The sequence below is a fragment of the Marmota monax genome, unplaced genomic scaffold, assembly GCF_021218885.2.
Source record: "Marmota monax isolate L192 unplaced genomic scaffold, Marmota_monax_Labrador192_F-V1.1 WCK01_AAM20220418_F8-fsc00020, whole genome shotgun sequence".
Classification (NCBI taxonomy): domain Eukaryota; kingdom Metazoa; phylum Chordata; class Mammalia; order Rodentia; family Sciuridae; genus Marmota; species Marmota monax.
This window is the reverse complement of record NW_026692912.1, coordinates 17,547,426-17,566,578: the sequence shown is the minus strand read 5'-3', so window position 1 is coordinate 17,566,578 and position 19,153 is coordinate 17,547,426. Positions and strand designations below refer to the sequence as shown.

Here is a 19,153-nt window from a genome sequence, read left to right as displayed (position 1 = left end):
AACCTACCCTGTAGGAAGGCTACAGAGAAACATTCTGGCACTTGGCAAGGGAGAGGAAGTCTGCCCACCTGACCAGGAGCTGGCCTTGCCCTGGGGTCTGAACATGGCGTGACTAGGGCGGCACATCTCCAAAAAACGAGAGCCTCAGTGCCAAGGGTTAATTGGGCAGTTTTGAAAGGACATCCGTTGCCACAGCAGAGAGCAGCTGTGACTCCAGGGTGGTCACTTGGAGTGACCCAAGTGCCCTCCCAGCCACGGCTAGAGGATCCAGATGGCTCGTCATGGAGACTTTCTGCTCGGGGGTAGACGAGGTGCTTTCACTTATGGCCCCACTAATGCTGGCCCTGGTTTTTTATGCATCTGACCTGAAGGGGAGCTGGTCACCCTTTAGACAAATCTGATTCGGTTTTCACAAACCTGGCTACTTGGGACTCCAACACGACCCCAGAAAATTTAAGGGGGCAGTGAGCCCTCCCCTCCAGATGACTTTTCCATTCTTCCTGGCCCTTTCCCACAGCCTTTCAGAAACCCTTCTGAACAGGGCCAGCAGTAGGCTATGCCAGAGGGCCATCTTGGCCTTCCCCAAACAGGGACGTCTCCATTTCTAATTGCAGATTCCAGCAGAAGCAGCATCCCCACCTGCCCCCCTTCCAGCTGCTGGCCACTGGCCTTCCACCCAGATCAGGGCGACAGGCTGTGAAGGAATCTTTGGGGCTGCTAGCGACACTGGGATTAGAACGATTATTCGGGACGGCGAGATCTCCCATACCGGCGGCCACCCAGCCTCTGCTGTCGGAGCAGAGGAAAGATTACTGTTCAGGGTGACACTGGTTGCCTCGCTAAAACTGCCAGGGCCATGGCTCTCGGCACTGCTCCTCTGCTCCTCGCATGCAGAACTTCCCGGCATCATTGAGATGACACACAGCCAAGGAGCAGGGGGCTGGTGAGCACTTGCCCCCGCTGGGAGGGCTCAGAGAAACTGGTACGTGATCAGAGATGTCAGAGGAGAAGTGGGGATCTGCCTTCAGCAGAACAGTGACTGCATCTGACTCCTGCCTGTCGGGCCCCAGACACCCACCTCATCACCCAGCCTCTCCCAGGCACGTCCAGGAGTGAAGGGTGACCCAGGGCGAACTGGCAGTCTAAGCCTTCATCCCTGAGGGAGGAGCATCCCGGCTCTTCTGCTGCTCAAGTCAGAATCTTAGAACGGCGTCCCATGTGGGCACAGCTGAGCATCCCTCAGCCCACTTTCTTGCTTCTCTCTGTCCCAGATGGGGCCTGGAGTCTGAGGGGTTCCAGCGGGGGTTCCTGGCACTGAGCGCCAACGCCTTCAGCTCCGTGCTCAGATGTGGGCTTGTGTGTGAATACATAAATTCTGTAGAGCCCGGGGGACCCCTAAGTGAAGCACTGGGCCTGGTGTGGCCACACTCTGGCACCTCTGCCCAGGCTCCGGGCTGAGGACGCCCCTGCAGCCAGCCTTTGATTCCCATGGTTTGCTCCTGTGCCCAGGGCTGTGTGGCCAGGCCATGGGGCATGACTCCTGAGGCCAATGCCGGCCGCACTTGGCCCCACCGTGTGCTTGGGGGCTCACCAGCTGGGGGCCAGCATCGCATCTGCGTTGACTTCAGGAGGTGCGTGGAGGTAGGTGGATGCCCAGGTGCGAAAGGGGATGCGGTGGGCTTGATAATAGCCCCAAAGACATACACGACCTAGTTCCCGGAATCAGCAAATGTCACTTTATGTGGCAAATGGGATTTTGCAAATGTGATAAAGTTTAGGATCCTGAGGTGGGAAGGGACCTTGGACTGTCCGGGTGGGTCTCACTAATCACAGGTCCTAGTGATGACAGAGGGAGACCGGATGTGTTGATGGAAGCGAGGGCACACTAAGGGGAGTGTTCCAGAGAGGGGTACCCTTCCACTTTCTGTGGAAAAGGCAAAGAAACAAGTTCACCCCTCGACACCCCTGCCTGGCCAGAAGAACCAGCCTGCTGACACCTGCCCTTAGCTGGGGACAAGGACTGGGCTTTCTGCCTGCAGCGCTGTAAGAGGGACATGCTGCTCGGGGCCATCAACCGATGTGATCTGTCACAGCCACCATGGAGAGCTAGTATGCGGCACTTTGAGACTTCCAAAGCCACGCTGGGGGCCGGGGGGCCGGGGGCAGTGCTGTCCTTGGCTGGGCATTCCTCAGCCCCTGGCCATGCTGCCCCAGGCATGTGTGCCCAGCACCACGCCAGATCGCCAGTCGGCATCTGCGGGTGGTGGTGGTGGGGCTTTGTCACAGCTCTTCAGGCTGGCACCTGGGAAGACCCTGCAGGCTGACCAGCAGAGGCTGCAACGTGACACTGGGACATCTCCTTCCAATTACTGCTGCCCAGGCCCAGATGTGGCCCCTCCACGTCTGCTGGGAAAACATCCGCTTCTCCTTCCCTGCCGGGCTGCGGGAGTGGGGAGAGGGGTGCCCTGTCACCCTTGAGGGGCTGGCCACAACGGCCACATCTGCCATGCTGGCCCTGAGGTTTAGATGGGCGCCTGCCTCCCTGAGGACACTCAGTCCCCGAGGGACTTGACTGACTGATCACATCGGCTTCCCGCTGACGATCTGTCCCTCTGGCTGCAGGCCACGTGGCCCCACACACTGCCAACAAATAAATCAAGTCGCCCAGGCGGGAGCCTGATGCCGGGGAGCCACCAGGGTGGAACGCTGCCCCTGTTGGACATGTGTTCAGGAGGCCGAGACGGCCGGAGCTGGCCTTCCTGACTGGGAATCCAGTGAGGCTGGGGCTGCATCTGCCTCTGAGGATTGGGACAAAGGCTTGTGGCAGGGAATGGCTGGCGTGTGGCAGAGGCCTTGGCCAAGCTGAGGGTGCGCCCACCCTCTTCCCAGGGTCCCTGGGGGATGCGGCGCTCTCCCCCGGCCGGCTTGGCCTGTGTTGGTTTATATTAGAGACCCTCATGGCTTACGGGGGCAAGAAGCAGTTTCCAGAAATAAAACAGTAGGAAAAGCCATCTGGACTAGGGTCAACATCCATGAGGACAGAGACGGGAAGCATACAGGGACTGAAGCTCAGCTGCACCAGGGCTTCCCACTGGCCAAAGCAAAAAGGGAAACAGGGCCAGCTACGGGAGCCTTGCCTCAGAGGTGGGCAGTGGACACTGATCACCCAGCTCGCATGGGCTCAGCAGGCTGGTGGTCAGGCTGAGGGCACCTCTGAGCGGGCACCTCGCCCTCAGGGTGCATTCACTCCTGTGAGGCAGTAGTGACCCCAGCTTATCCACAGTGTGATGGCCCCAGCAGTCGGGGCTGACCTGCCCTGGCCCTTTGGCAGGCAACTGCTGGCTGGGACTTGGAACTCCTGACCACAGTCTAGGCTCCTGCTGGGCCCTGCGCCTCTCCCCCAAATGACCACAGCTGTGAGTTGTGAGTGTGGGCATGTGTGGACACACCCAGAATATCTCACTGACCCTGCCTCCTGCACTGACTTGGGCTTTGGGAGTCCGGAAAAGCTGTCCCTACCCCTCAGGACCTGACACCTGGCTATGTGATGTCCATTCAGAGGTGGGTCTGAGTCCCCCTTGGTGGCCGGAGTGTCACCTGCAAAGGTGACACGGAGCGATGGCTGGAAAGACCCTGAACTCACGACTCACCTCGGGGACAAGCACCAGCACCACGGCAGTGCCTATGGCCTAGCAGCTCCCTGCTACTGTGACTGTGCCAGTACCGGGCCCCAGGACCAGCCGCTGTCCTGTGGTCCTTGCTGAGGACAGCTCTGATTTCCATCTCTCCTCCTGTTGCTAAGGACATGGCTGCCCTCCAGACCCGCCCTGCACCTCTGTCCCTCCCCAGAGCCCACACACCACCCTGCTCACCTGCTTTGGCTTCAGCCCATCCAGGAGCTGGGCTGTGGAGAGACAGGTGGGGAGCCATGCTCTGCACGCCCCAATCTGTGGCGGCCACTCGGGGCACTGCCTGGCCTCGGAGTGCCCAGCCACTGCTCATTAAAGACCCTTCCTGCATCTGACACCTGCAGAGTCCAGGAGAGGGAACATGGCCTGCCCCACTGCTGACCACCGGAGCCTGACTCGGCCACAGACCTGGGAGGTGGCTCTGGGGTTGCCTGCTCTGCTGAGTCCAGGAGAAGGGGCCACACCCGAGCCACATGGCCACCCCTAGCCGGACCTCAAAAATGTGTCAGCTGGGGCTGGCGGTGCAGCCCATGGTGGGGCCCTCGGCCTGCCTTCTGAGGCCCTGGGCTCCATCCAGCAGCACCCCCCCACACACCATACCACACACAGACACACACATACCCCACATCACACGCAGTGATAAGGTGCAATATCTGTTCTTATGACTCACATGCCCCTGATTTAAAAAGACGGTAACATCTAAACCTTACAAAGAGAACAGTTGTGGCCTCAGTGTCCATGAGCAATGCAGGGAGGGGCAATCCCACTGCTAAGGGGACACAAGGGCTGCCACGGCCCAGGTGCTGCAGGATGGGCAGCACGAACCGCAGGCTTACCCACAGGACTACGGGGGCGAGTAAGAGGTGACCCCTCTCAGGAAGCAAAGGAAATGTCCTGTCCCTGCCACAGAGTGTCCCCACCCACATCCCCTTTAAAGAGGTTCCTCAGCTGATCAGCTCCGCCGGACCCGTGTTGGCTCCAGGGAAAGCAGAGGAATAGTCAAGGTTCCAACCAAAGCCCTCCGCCCCGTCCATTTACCAGGGCTGTGACAGTGCAGGGTGGGGACACTGGCGTTCACAAGGTGGACAGACTCCGAGAGCCGTCCAGCATCAGGTGGCCTAGGTCAGGTCGTGCAAGTCGGGCACCCCTCCGAGACGCCAGAGGGCCCAGGCGTCCCTCTGCTGGGGGCTGTCACAGCCCTGTGATCAAGAGTGCGCGCTCCCCATGTGCCCAGTCAGTGGGCGGGGCTCGGCCCACCAAGACACAGAAATCGCCCTGTCCCTCGGTCCAGCCTGGCTCCAGGTCTGGAAATGGCCACCCAGTGGCTCTTCCTCAGCTGGGGGCGGGATGCAGTCTTTGGTGAGACCCGCATTCCCAGGCCTGCAAGGACGCGAATGCCTCTCTAGCACAGCGACTCATCCATGAGGCCTGATGCTCCCCTGTCCCCAGCACCCTGCACGGGCCCCATCCATCCTCACATAATGAACAACAAGCAAAGCCATCAGCATGCCGACGCAGTTACCAAGGAAACGGCGGGGGGCAGTGAGGGAGCCTGAGTGGCCCACGTCACCTGTCTGTGTCCCTCTGTCTGCTTACAGTCCATCCCTCATCCCGGATCTGAGCAGCCTAGCAGGGCTGGCTCCGGCCTGCTGCTGGCCACTGGGCCACATCGCTAACCAAGCCAAGCGCAGCCCTAGCTTCCCACCTGAGCTCTGCCCTGCCCGGGAGTCCCCCACAGACGTGCCCCCAAAGACCACAGAGCTGTGGGAGAGGCTCACCTCGTACAGCAGACAGCCCAGGGACCAGATGTCCGACTTGAAGTTGTAGCCATTCTCGTGGATCCTCTCCGGCGACATGTAGTACGGCGTCCCAACTGAAACACAGCAAGGGGCAGGTGCTGAGGGCCTGGGCCAGGACGGGCAGGAGCACTGGGGCTAGGGGAGGGGACAGAGCAGGCCCCAGCCTCTGGGCAGCCCCCTTCCTCTCTGGGCCTGTCTTTTTCTGTCAGGTGTGAGGTTGAGCGGGGGCAGCTACCCATGCTGGAAGGGCATCAAAAGCACCTGCGAACTTCAAGGAGCTTCCCAGGACCCACCTGAGAGCCAGGCTGGGGCTGGGCAGCCAGAGGGTGTTTCTGCCAGCCATGGGGGATGGGAAGCAAGCAACCAAAGGTCCTTTAACATGATCGTCTGAATCCAGAAGAGTCTGGATGAGGCTTTGAATGGGAAAAGAATCACTGCTGACGGTGACCCTTCCACACTCTCTCACTCACTTCCAACAGCCCATGAGGAGGCAGCCCCATTTCAGAGATGGAGAAACTGAGGCTCAGACAGGGGAAGAGGCTCCCATAAATCAGCAGAAATGGGGTGTGACCCCAGACCCACAGGCGCCCAAAACTGTACATAGCCACCATCTGTGGCTACACCTTGTCCAGACTTAGGGTTGGCTGAGCTTAAGCAGGACAGAAAAGGCACAAACCTCAAAAATATTTCATTAAAGTGAAGAACTTCAGTTCATCAAAAGACACCATTCGGAGAGTGAAAAGGGAAGCCACACCTGAACACGGTGGCACACATCTGTCATCCCAGCATCTCAGAGGCTGAGGCAGAAGGATCCCAAGTTCAAGGCCAGTCTCAGCAATTTATTAAGGCCCTAAGCTAGCAAGGCTTTCTCAAAACAAACAAGCAAAAAAACGTGAGGGCACTTGGGATGTGGCGCGGTAGTAAAGTGCCACTGCATTTGATTTCTGGTAGCAAAAAAAGGCGAGCCCCAGCCTGAGGAAATCTCTTCAGTCCATACACCCCGCCCCCCTGGACTGACACGAAGGATACATTTTATCTCATTCATTTGTTGCAGTGCTGGGCACAGGTGCCCTACCACTGAGCTGCACCCGCAGCACCCCCCCCCAAATTTTTATTTATTTATAGACAGGGTCTCACTAAGTTGCTTAGGGCCTTGCTAAACTGCTGAGGCTGGTTTGAATGTGTGATCCTCCTGCCTCAGCCTCCTAAGCCACAGATTTCAGGCACGAGCCAGCTGCTTATCTTTTAAAAATTCTATAAACCAGTGAGTAGAAGAAAACAGTCCCGCCCCTCAGATGAGCAAAGGGGCGCCTCAGAGAGAGAGGACCCGGAACGGCATCGGGCTTCTCAGTACTCATCAGGGAGACTCAAAATACAAGTAAAACAGGTTGCAACTACACACCCACCTGAGGGCTAGAGAGAAACCAAAGCCAAGAAAACAAAGCAGGTGACGCACAGAGTCACGGGACCTCCCGTGTTCCATGAGAATGACACGAAACAGAACAAAAATCTACTGATGCACAGGTTGCCGGGGCTGTCACCCAGCCATCCCACTCCTAGGTGGGTGTCACCCGATGCTCTGTCTCTTAAAAGACACAATCAAAGATGTGCAGAGGGGATGTGCAATAGCCCAACATGGAAACAAACATCAGTCACCAGATTGGATAAATTGATAAACCACATAAACTAATCATAGGTGGAATACTATATAGTATTAAAAAGAACAAAACTAGGTCCATTCATAAGCAAAATAGTAAGTGAAAGAAACCAGGCCAAAAGAGCATGCACAGGGAAAGTGGCCCAGGAAGGGCACTAGGGGACTTTACTGTATACATATCACACCTCAATTAAAAAGTAAAAAAAAGGTGGGGGCTGGGGTTGTGGCTCAGTGGTAGAGGGCTTGCCTCGCATGTGTGAGGCACTGGGTTTGATTCTCAGCACCACATAATAATAAATAAAGGTCCACTGACAACTAAAAAATTAAAAAAAAAAAAGGCCAGGTGCGGTGGTGCACACCTGTAACCCAGATACACAAGAGGCTGGGGCAGGGGGATGGCAAGTTTGAGGCCTGTCTCGGCAACTTAGCAAGACCTTGTCTCAAAATAAAAAGTAAAATAAAAGGCTGGGGGTGAAGTTCAGTGGGAAAGCACTGTGGGTTCATTCCTCAGTATTGAAAAAAAGAAAAGTTTTGGATGATGAGGATGAGGCTCGGCCACCAACAGGAGGGGACTCTTCTGGTGGTCCCCCTCTTCCCTCAGAAAAGGCCAACACTCAGGACATCCTGGAAGGGTGTGCTGACCTCCAGGTCCTGCCGTGCTGCCTCTGGAACACGCTTCAGAAGAGCTGAGCTGTGCAAGATGGGGACACTTCCTGAGAGGGCACGAGTCCCCACCCGAGGCAGCAAGCTATGGCAGAAATGCCGCCTTGGCCAGTCTGGTGGGGCCCAGGATCTAAACTGTCATCAGCCCACATGGAGGATGACTGTTGCGGAGGCTTGAGGACCAGGTTCTGAAATGTGCTCCACAAGAGCATTGTCACTGTCCTGGAGCAGGCTGCGGCAGTACGCAGAGGAAGGAGTTTGGGGTCCAGCGTGGCCAAGGTGACACAGGGGTCCTGAGAGAACGGGCCATGTAGCAGCAGCCCAGGCTTCAGGGCATCTTGGATGGTGTGCCTATGGGGGACAGGCTCGTAGGGTCCATGGGGTACACAGCAGCAAAAGACATTTGGGGGCAAACACAGGGTGGGTTTTGTGCCAACTTAAGAAGTGAGCCGGGGAGATCATTCCTTCTCTAAGTGGAAAAAAACCTGTATTTTTAAAAATTATCCCCCCCATAAAAACCCCAACTATCCCTTAGTGACAGTATTATTTGAAATAAAAGCACAGGAGCTGGGGCTGGGGCTGGGGCTGAGTGGCAGAGCGCTCGCGTAGCATGTGTGAGGTGCTGGGTTTGATCCTCAGCACCACATAAAAATAAGTGAATGAAATAAAATCGCTATTAAAAAATAAAATAAAAGCACAGTGTAAAAGTAGAAAAAGTAGCAAACCCTTAATCTCAAAGTCTACCACAGTCCTTGACACAGAAAATATGAACTGTCTGAGCCTGTTATTATCTTGGTTTTCTCATTTTATCAGAAAAGGAGGAAAACTGGCTGCCCCATGAGCAGGGGCGCGGGTGGCGCTGGGTGCCACTGCTCTAGGCTGTGGGCTCCCCAGGGACAGGGCCTTGCTTGCCGCCGTGACTAGCACCCTGCTCCAGTACAGCTGAGCGCGGGTGCCTGTGTGCGTCCCCGAGTCAGTGACCCACGCGGGGCTGTGCCAGGGTCTGTCCCCTTCCCTGTAGCCTCAGACACCCCTTCAATACGTATGGCCACCATGGAGGGACGGTCTTTGTGAGCTCAGGGGTATAAACCATGACTCCTGCTTTACGAGGCCACCAAGCTCCCTTCCATGGCTGTGCTCCCTGAGGAAGGGCAGCAGCCGTCCCTTCCAGACCTGATTTGGAGAACCGCCATCCTGTCTGCACACTGGACGGCTGGAACCGGGGGCTGAGGGCTCTTCACAGGGAGGGCTGTAGGTCACCAGTGCACCTATGGGAGTCCATGGGGAAGGCAAAACAGGGACTCCTAGAAGCAAAACCACCTTCACTGGGGTCACAGCCAAGTGTGAAGGGGATGCCTGAGTCACCATGGCGACTATAACAGGCACACGGTGAGCACCTCGGGCTGATGCAAGTGGGTTCCAGCACCCGGCTGCTGTGGATGGTGTGTCTATGGGGGACAGGCATGTAGGGTCCATGGGGTACATAGCAGCCCTGAGGTGATGGGTGGAGGTGCTGTCCCCTGGGAGGGCTGGAGTGCCCCTCATGTCTGCTCTGCACCCTCAGGACCCCTGTGGAGGTCCCTGCTGGCTGGCCTGGCGGCTCCTCTCTGCTTCAGACTTCCCTCTGCTCACTTGACATCTGCCTGGGCCTTCACAGGAGGGATGCTGGGACAGGCCAGGATGACCTGCACAGTGGCCAGGCCTTGGCTGCTTCACTCTCACTGTGGGAAAGACACGAGTGCCTCGGGCAACTGGGGGCTTTATTCTAAGATGCCAGGACCTCAGACCGCTGCCCACCCATCATTGTCCATCTGTCTGGCCCTCAATTTACTGTCTGCCAACAGTGGGTGCATCCATCTATCCCCTGGTCATCCGTCCACCCCCTCCATCCAGTGGTGACGGAGGCTGCTGCTGAGTGGGGGCCCTGCTGCAAGGGACCCGTCAGGAGGAAGAGTGGCCTGTCTCCGGGGTGCCTGGGGGGGAGCCAGCTACATGTGTCAAGGCTGGATTGATGGGTGGCCACCTGGGAGGGCTTGTGACAATGTGGACCCCAGCGCTGTGGCGAGACCTCCGGGGGACCCTGGGCACCTGCAGCTCTCACAAGTGCTGGGGGCTCTGAGGCAGGCTCCAGGGCCAGGGAAGGCTGAGCCTGGTGGCCCACCTGCAGCGACTTTCAGGTGCTCAGCAGACGGGGACAAAACCCAGTGGATTTAAGAAGCATTAATGGAGGCAGGTGTGGCCCATCCCGGGCAGGCGGGGTCCTCAGGTCCCTCCACTGAGGGGAGGGTCTGCTCCCCCCGGTATGAGCACCTTAAAGGGGGGTGCTCTGGGGTCCATCTCTGCGCTGCTGTGGGGCCAGAAGGGCAGGGCAGCGCCTCTTCCGCTGCACCAGCCTGACCTGGAGCGAGTCACGTGCAGCCCACGTCCGCCGACAGCACATCTGAGGTGGATGGAGCAGGCGCTACTTGCTGAGTATCTAAGATGAAACGAGGAACTTCAAAGACACCCGAGCTCGCGGTGGGCCACTGGGGATGAGGACTGGGAGAAGCTGGCAGGAGGAGGTGTCTCCACAGACAGGGACTCTGTCCCTGGGGACCTCTGTGGGTGGCACAGCCTGCTTCATGAGAGAGCCACCCTACAGTGACACACAGATGCCACTGAGCCCACCTGGCCTGGGCCTTGACCCATCTCCCAGCAACTACAACCCCCCAGCGGGGGTTGGGTGGGGCCTGCGGGAGAGACCTAAGGAACCCTGGCCACCCGAGTCCCCCTAGGCCTCGTGATTTCAAACCCGCCCATATCAGAGGAGAGCGCACACGGGCCTCAAAGGGGCGGCTGATTAAAGGCGCTGCTTCCCGGGACGCGCCTGTCAACACAAACCTCGGGTGTTTTGAAAGGCTCGCAGTGTTTGAAACGTGTTCATTAGATGTGAAAAAGGCAGACTGCACGTGAGGGCGAGGCCTGGTATCTGGGAGCTGCCCCTTCCCCAAACGGAGCCGGGGCCACTGCGTCTCTCCCCAGGCGGGGCCCTCCTGGGGCGGCAGGGGTGTGCACACCATGGGAACTTGGAGCCAGACCGCGGTTCCACCCACTGCAGTCCCTGCTCCCCAGTGGAGATCCCAAAGGCCGGCCCTGCCTCAGTGTCCCCACGATAGAGAGGGTCTCCCTCCTGCCGCCTCACTTCCCACTCTGGGAAAGAAGTGGTGATGAGCCTCCTCCCAGGCTGCAGGTTTCCCTGAGCAGGGGCCACAGCGACCTCGGGGGTCCATGCCGAGGGGCTGCCTCTGCCTCCAGGCTCAGACCCATCCCTCACTCCGTCCCCTGAAGCCCCCTCAGCTTCCCTGGCAGCAGCTCATCCAACATGGCCACACCTGGCCTCCCAGCCCTCGGCCCCAGAACCACCTGAAACTCAGGCTGGTGCACTACCTGCTGAGGAAGGTTTCTGGGTCAGAGGGACTGGTACGAATTGTTCCCAGGTGTCCTGCGCTGTGGGCAGGAGGAGGCCAGGCTTGGAACCACACAGCTTCTGTCTCACCCCAGGGTCACGGGGGGCATCTGGCTGTGCAGACGGGCAGACCCCAGTCAGTGCAGGCAGGTCGCAGCATGGCACGGTCTCACGTGGTCCCACGCATGGCAGCACTGGCCCGTGATGAGGAGAGGAGCCCCATCCTTCCCCGTGGGCTCAGGACAAGCCCCCAGGCCCCCGCAACGCTCTGGCTCCTTCCTTCCTGTGACATCAAGCCCTGGGAGCACCCAGTGTCTCCTGCCCCAGAAGCACCTTAGGATCCTCTCAACCCTGTCTCTGGGCACCCATGGCCCAACCCATCTCCCACCGCACTGTGGATGTGACCACAGGACTGCGGTGATCCCTGGCGGGGCCCCAGAGCCTCTCAGCCTCAGTTTCCTCATCCATAAACAGCCTGGTTGTGATGATTTTCTTTCCTTGTTTTAAAGCAAAATGTTTGAAGAGTGGCTTTTGAGCCTCTTCCTCCTCTGACTTGCCCTTTCGAGTTCAGAGACTGGAACAATGAAGCCAAGGGTGGCTCTGGAGAGGCTGAGACAGTCCAGACCCTGGAGACCCTGGAGACCCTGGAGACCCTGGTGCAGCTGGAGTCCCTGGCCAGCATCCACTTGTGTGCACTAGGCTTTCAGGAGGGGTCTCCTGTCCTCTCACCAGGCCACCTGGGACTGCCTATGTCTGTCCCTCTGTCAACATGGTGTCCCTTCAATGAAGGGAAGAGTGCAGAATCACAGACCCCTGCACCAGCTCAGGGAAGCAGGAAGGAACATGAGTCTTTTGTACCTAATGGGGGCTGCCCCCAGCGGGTCTATTCCCCAGCCTGAGAGGCCATGCAATGCCCTACCCAGGCCCTGGGCACGAGCCGGCCACCCTTCCCACCCCCAGTGCCAGCCCGCGGCTGCCTGTCCCTGCTGCAGGCGAGCAGGACCTGGGAGCCACTCTGCAGCCCCTGGTTGTCTTGCAGCTGCTGCGTTGCTTGGAGCGAGACACTTGCTTGTAGCTTGTGAGTGGTGTATAGGCAAATCTTTCATTTTTCTTTCATTACGCCGGCGTGTACTGTCACTTAATTTTTATGTATGCAATCCTTCCTGACAAATATGATCTGCTGCCTGGTAATTCGTCTGACGCTCATTCTGTTCCGCGCTCTAATTACGGCTCCTATTCCTGACACTGAGGCAGCCGCTCTGCCACCGCTGGGTACCGCACCTGTCAGCCCGACCATGGCACTGACTAATACCCTTTCATGCCAGCCTCATGTTAGCAAATACAGCGGCAGCGAGGGGCGGGGGAGGCGGAGGAGATCGGATTTGCATAAGCCCAGGTCCTGGGTCAGCAGACCTGGGAGACGAGGTGGTGCCAGGACAAAGTGGCCGCCACCACAGCATCCTCACATAGTAGGTACACATCAGACCCGGTGGATTCCTAAGTCGTACCCACACATGGGACGTGAAGGAGCCCCTGCCTCTGTGTCCTTCCTGAGTCTTGATACATGCCTATTAGCTCCATCTCTTGCCCAAATGTGTGTCAGACTTAGCTCTCTGCAGAACCTTGCTGTGGAGATTTTGGGTCCTGTGCTTTGGCTCATGCTGTCCCCTTCACAGAGCCTGGGGATGCAGAGTCCTGGGTTCTGGGTGCTTATCCAGCAAGCAGGGCCTGGCCGATCCCCCATGCAAGCCTCAGCTCAGTGGTGTGTCCCGCATGCTGGGTGCACAGCCCGGAGCGGGGACGGGCCTGTGAAAGCTCCTTCCACCCATCACATGTCCTGGTCGCTGCTCAGAGGCATCAGGAAGAGCCTGGCTCAGGGGGGCGGCCTTTTCCCAAGTTCCAATTCCTTCTCATTAATATAATAAGTGCACCAGTCCGAGTGGATCAAGATCACGCTGTCGGAAGAGACGGTATCTCTGCCCATCCCTAATGATGCGATCCTAACCAGCTCTGACGAGTGCCGCCGTCTCTTCTGCAGCGGGACAGAGAAAGGCTCAGGCCTGACTGACGGGCCCAGGAGGCAGGGACCTTCGCTCTTCTATGACAGTTTCCTAGCATGCTCTGGCCCTTCTGAAGCTCTGACGCCAGATGGGGCGACTGGCAGTGCGGCTCAGTGGTAGAGCACCTGTCAACTAGGGCAGAGGCCGATTCCATCATGAAGTGAACAACCAACCCAGCTCGGCCAACAGCCCCAAACTGACAGGAACACCTTGTTTTTCACCAGAGAGGTGTCTGAGAGGACCTGGAAAGACAGGGAGTCCTTCTGGCAGTGGAGAGCCAGTGGCCAGGGTCCCTGGTGGAGACTCCAGGTTGTCTTCCGTGGCCCCAGCCCTGGCCTTTGGGAGAAAGCATGGGTTCTGGCAGGAAAGGCCCTCATTCGAGTCCTGGCATGAAAATAAAATCACTCCAGCTTCCTGGACTAGGGACCCCTCATCTGTGGAAAGGAAGGGTGCCACAGAGCCCAAGCCTGTTGCAGAGATGAAGGCGCATCCTAATCTCCCTGGGGACGTCCTTGCAAATCCTTTCTTTTGGAGTCAAAGGAAGTGGCCAGGCCAGGTGCCCCCAGGATGGACAGGGAAACTCCCCCACCTCACTCCCAGAAGCAGCCTGTACATTTCTCCTAAGTGTGTGCCAGACGTGGAGTCTCTAAGCCCTCAGGACCTGAATGAACAGTGACAGTTTCCATAGAAAAGCCTCTTCCCGAAAGCACCTGTCCTGTCACCAGAAGATGCTACTGGCACACTCAGCTGGCCACAGGCCCCCAGGTGTCAGGGGACGGGAGATGCCTGGGTCTGAGCCGTGCAGTGCGTGGAGTGCCCACTGCCGCTCCAGGGAGGCGGCCGCCTGTGCGCAGGTCCAGCTCCCTTCTGTCACCCAGGGTATGTTGGCCGGGGGCTGGGCAGCACAGGGGGTGCCGGGAACTGGCTCTGGGGAAGCAGGAGGCCCTGCCCATCCCACGGCCTCTGCGGTGGCCCCATTTCCATGCTCTATGGGGGCTGTGCTCCTCCCTGTTCTGTAAGTCAGCACCTCCCCACTGTCGTCACCCAGGCCTCAGGCCCATCACACACAAGCACAGGGACTGACACATCCAGTCGAGTCTCTCCCTGCAGCAACTCCTGCATTCAGGGCCTTGCCTCCCTTTCCTGCGACCTCAGCCTGTGGCCTCCCAAGGACCCTGTCCCTGCCACACCAAGGCGCCCGCTCAGCTCCACCGGGAGGCTGGCCTGCTCCTTCTGCCCACCCTACAGCTCTCATTCACCCTGCACAGCAGCTGCAAGGCCACCTCCTGGGTGACAGCTGGCTCCCCCCAGCTTCACAACTGCCTGTTCAAAACAACCCAAAAAAATGGAAGCAATTCAAAGGTGCAGGGAATGGAGTGTGGGTGGAAGAGCGTGCATGGGGAGAGAGGGGACAGCGGGCAAGGTCAAGGACCACTGACACCTCCTGCCCCCAACCTGGGCTCCACTGGCCTTCCCTGGAGGGGGCAAGAGTGGCCCACGGCTCCTCAGGCCTGTTCACTCCTTTGGGGTCTGTTCTGAAAGGACGAGTCAGCTCTGGGCTTCCAGAGGCATTTTCCTGTACTAATCCACCGAACGCCCCTGGCCTCCTCCAGCCCCAGAGCTGGTGCAGCCAGGTTGCTAAAGACATGGCCCCCGGGACTGCAGGGCCGATGGGCGCCTCACCTAGGGAGTGGGCCGCGGTGGTCTCGGAGCTGAAGAAGCGGCCCAGGCCGAGGTCGCCGAGCTTCACGATGCCCGTGGCCGTGATGAACACGTTGGCAGGCTTGATGTCTGCAGGGAAAGAGGAGAGTTGGTGAGTGACACGTGGCCTGGGTGGCCAGGGGAGGGCCTTGCAGGTGATGGGCTCCCTGAGGGCAAGGCCAACTCCTACTAGGACATCAAAGCCCACATCAAAGTTCCCTTCTCTGGGCAGAGCTGGTGCCGCACTGGAACTGGCTACCTGTGCTGGTGCAGACTGGCCTGGAGACCATGTGCAGGTGGCCCTCCTTCCCTGAACTTAGGTCCCCTGCAGGCGGTTGCTGACACGGAGCAGATGTGTGTGCAGCTGCTGGACACATCTGCCCTGTGTGGGCAATGCCAAGAGGTCTGACTCCTCGTGGGGCTCCCAGGAGCAAGGGGAGCCTGGGGAAGCTCTGGGCGGAGCTCAGGTGCCTGGCACCCACCTCGGTGCATCACCCGCCGCGAATGCATGTGCTCCACGGCGCTGCAGAGCTGCACGAAGTACTTCCACACCGTCCTCTCAGGAATCAGCCGCTTCTGCTTCTTGAAGTACTGTGGGGATAGACGGGCAGGCCCAGTGAGCAGGCTCCCAGGCAGACCATGAGCCTGGACCAGGAGGGCCACCTCCACAACCGCCTGGGCCCAGGTTGGCATTGGGGGCGGCCTGGCCCAGTGCGAGCTGGGGGAAGGTCATCTCCAGGTGCCCCACAGTGGCCCTCGAAGGCCTGTGGACAAGCCCACGAGGAGGGCAGCTGCCCCGCCTCCTCCAGCCCCAGAGCTGATGCAGCCAGGTTGCTAAAGACAGTGGGCCACCTCGAGGAAGCAGGTCCACATTCTCAACAGCCCCTCTGTCAGGAGAACCCCACTAAACACTCCAGAAAAAACAACCAAGCACCACCCCTCGGCTGCTCTGGGGCAGGCAGCAGGCCTGGAGGGATGAGGCGGGACTCTTCCTGAGCAGTGGCCACATCAACATGCCGGGTTCCTGAATGCCAGGTCTGGGCTGCGGCCGGGGGCCAAGGCTCCTGCTCCAGGTGTCTGAGCGGCGGTCTTCCTCCTGGGCTTTCCCCTTCAGGGCAGCCATGTTTTTACCAAGCTGCCAGAGGCAACGCTGTGCCCATTTGTCGGGCAGCTGCTCTGGTGCAGAGAAGCCAGTAGCTGACCTAGGATCTCTGCCCCACCCAGGGAAGGGCTATGGGTGGAAGAGAGGACCAAAGCAGGGAGGACGGTGGCCTTTCACGAGGGCCCAGGTCACAGCGCAGCCCCAGATTTCCTACCTAGAAAGCCCCAGGTCCCCGCCCACTCCAGGAAACTGAGCAGGCACTAGCTCAGAGAGGTTGAGGAATGTGCCCAGAGCTAACCAGCTGCAGCACTGGAGCTGGGGCCTCCAGAAGGGGGACAGTCACAGCTGGAAGCTCCTGGCCTCAAAGCAAAGTCCCTTGAGGCTCTCTAGGAGGGGGACCTCGTGGGTGAACTGTCCCAGGCTTCCAGGAGAACCCCCCAGGGCCACCCCAGGGCTCGGGGGTGGTCGGGCTGGGATATTTACACTGTGAAGTTACCGAATCCTCATTACAGTGTTCACGCGGAGATGTGCACAGCCGAGTGGTGATTTTCTAAATGTCACATCCTCTCAACGTCACCTGACATTTAGTGGGAAGGCACGGAGTCTCTGGTGGGTTCTGGGGCGGCAGCAGCATCTCTGAGCTTTGCTGTCCCTCGTAAATAATGCCTGCCCCATGCCTATGGAGGCCCTCCTTGGTCCTCAGGCTGCAGGACCCGGGGACAAAGACCCGCTGGCCAGCAACCTCTCGGGCCAGCTGGCCAGGCCCCTGTTCTCCAAACCCAGAGTGAGCTGGAGAGGGCAGGGTGGGGAGGTGGGGAGGCTCGCCAGGGCGAGGTCTGGCCTGAGGCTCCCTGTGTCACGTGGCCAGTCCTCAGTCCCAAAGGCCCCAGACATTGGCCACCACATAGAAATGAAGAGTGTCCCCCCAGCTCTGGAGGGATTGTCTTGGGGACAGTGTCTACTGAATAGTTCCAGGTCAGGAAAACAGAGCGGGCCCAGCACGCCCTGTGCCCACTGCTGGCATCTCAGGCAAGCCTCTCAACCTCTCTGGGCTCAGATTTCCCCTCCTATAAAACGAGGCAATGGGACCCCCCCAGGGCACTTTTCCAGAACGTGTGAGATGGGGTCTGATCTACAGGGTGCTGTCCCTGCTCCTTTTGTGAGGAAGAGTGGCCCCCTGTGCCCTGGATAGGCTGGGGCAGTGTGGGTGGACAGAGTAGCCCTCGCCAGGCACCCCCTGCCCAAGCATGGCCTCTGCCTTTGTTGGTACCTGCTGGGGGCTGTCGAGGGACATGGTTCTCAGCTGCCCACGGTGGCTGGGGATGGATCCTGCAGACCCCACCAGGCCAGGGCTGAGGCCAGGGCAGTGAGGACTGGGGGCCAAGAGGCTGCTGACCTGGGGCCCAGGTCTGGACAGCCCCCGAACACGCTCCCTGGCACCCTGACCTTGATCATCTGTGAGAGGTCCCCCGCGTCAGCCAGCTCCAGCACGATGTTCAGCTCGTTGTCCTCGATGAATGAGTCCAGATATTTGATGATGTTCGGATGGTTCAGTTGCTGCGGCAGGAGAGAGAGAGCGAGCGAGTTGGCATCCGTGACGGATGGCCCAGCCCAACGCCTGCCCTGCGGGCTCAGGAGGACGAGCGCCCAGCACCTACTGGAGAGGGGGCGCCCGGGGAAAGGTCTGCACGTGGGAGTTGGCAGACCTGGGTGACGCTGGGAAAGCCGTTTGTGTCCCTGAGTCTCAGTTTCCTCACCTGTAAGATGGGCGTGTTTTGAGGAGGGCTGGGAAGGGGAGTGGGCTAAGAACCTGGAAGTCCCCATAGCACTGGTGGAGAGCTGAGGGGGCAGGTGGCAAGTGGCAGGGGGCACTCCTGAATATTTGTCCCCATCACCTGACTGATTCCCTCAGTGCGCAGACCCAGCCCCCGGCTCCCACGCCAGAGCCCGTGCTGGCTGAGGTGGTCGGGGGAGCCCACGCAGGACGCACCCCAGGGGCTGGAGCAGAGCGGAGCCCCTGGTGACTGAGTCCAGGAGGTGGGAGCAGCGGGACCCCAACCCCTCCATGACGTGCCCAGCCCTGTCCACACACCAGCCCAGCCAGAGCCCCCGAGAGCAGCTTCTAAAAGGCCGGCATCTCGGGAGAGGGACGTGCATCTATGCTGCGAGCTGACGGTCCCCAAAATCTAGACTGGGGGACCTGGGCCAACACAGCAGAGCCACGCTGTCTTTCAGTGCAACCGTCCAGCCCGCCAACAAGGACTCCTGCCTGGCCCAGAACACTCACCTTCAGGAGGCCGATCTCCTTGACGCAGTCCTGTCTGGCCTTGGCGTCCATCATCTCAAAGATCTTGACAGGAGGGAAAGAGCCGGTTAGACCCGAGCCTGGGAGTCACAGCCGGCATTCAGGTCCCAGCTCTCCCACCTCCTTGCCAAGGGGCCCCTAAGAGCAAGAGCTCCCTCTGACTGAGCACCCACAGCCCGGTGCTGCACTAATGGTGTCACCCCTAATCCCAGGACCACTCCTGTGATGGCGTCACTGTACCCAACTCTCAGAGGAAGGGACTGAAGCCCCGGGATCAGCGAATTGCTGTGGCCACACACTGGTGAGTGGCATGTGCTCAGAGCCTCTGTTTCTCCCTCTGCTTACGGGGCTAACAGCCCGGCCTGTGTGGTGTGGGTCACTGTGTCCCCGAGTCCCCAGTCCCCCTTGAGCTCACTCAGCAGGGTCCTCCCGGCGCCTCTGGGGATCAGAGGCGCAGACCGCAGGAGCCCCGATGTGGCCCTCACCACGGCACCGGAGAGGCTGACAGCCCAGGTGAGCCTCTGGGAAGGCCCCCAAACAGGCCCTCTCGGACACAGGAGCCGCTGCCCCCCAGTGTCCTGAGGCACACAAGGGTCACAGGTCTATAGGACACCATTAAGTTGTCCCCCTGTCCCCCTCCTGGGACTGGTGGTCTGAGCTGCCCTCTCCCTCCTGGACAGAGGAGGCGCAGGCTGCTCGCCTCGCTCTTTAAGGACCAATGAGCAAACAGTG

General features: G+C 59.2%; 1 protein-coding gene across 4 annotated transcripts in view; it reads right to left on the bottom strand.

The window, feature by feature from the left end:
- Nek6 (NIMA related kinase 6) overlaps positions 1–19,153 on the bottom strand; it is a 72,471-nt gene that overhangs the window by 5,588 nt on the left and 47,730 nt on the right. For all 4 annotated transcript variants that reach the window (XM_046452009.2, XM_046452011.1, XM_046452008.2 and 1 more), the window contains 5 exons: positions 18,404–18,466; positions 17,563–17,673; positions 15,497–15,605; positions 14,997–15,104; positions 5,468–5,562 (listed from right to left, as the gene is read on the bottom strand). In XM_046452009.2, coding sequence (XP_046307965.1) covers positions 5,468–5,562; positions 14,997–15,104; positions 15,497–15,605; positions 17,563–17,673; positions 18,404–18,466 — 486 coding nt within the window. The remainder of the gene's footprint in view (positions 1–5,467; positions 5,563–14,996; positions 15,105–15,496; positions 15,606–17,562; positions 17,674–18,403; positions 18,467–19,153) is intronic.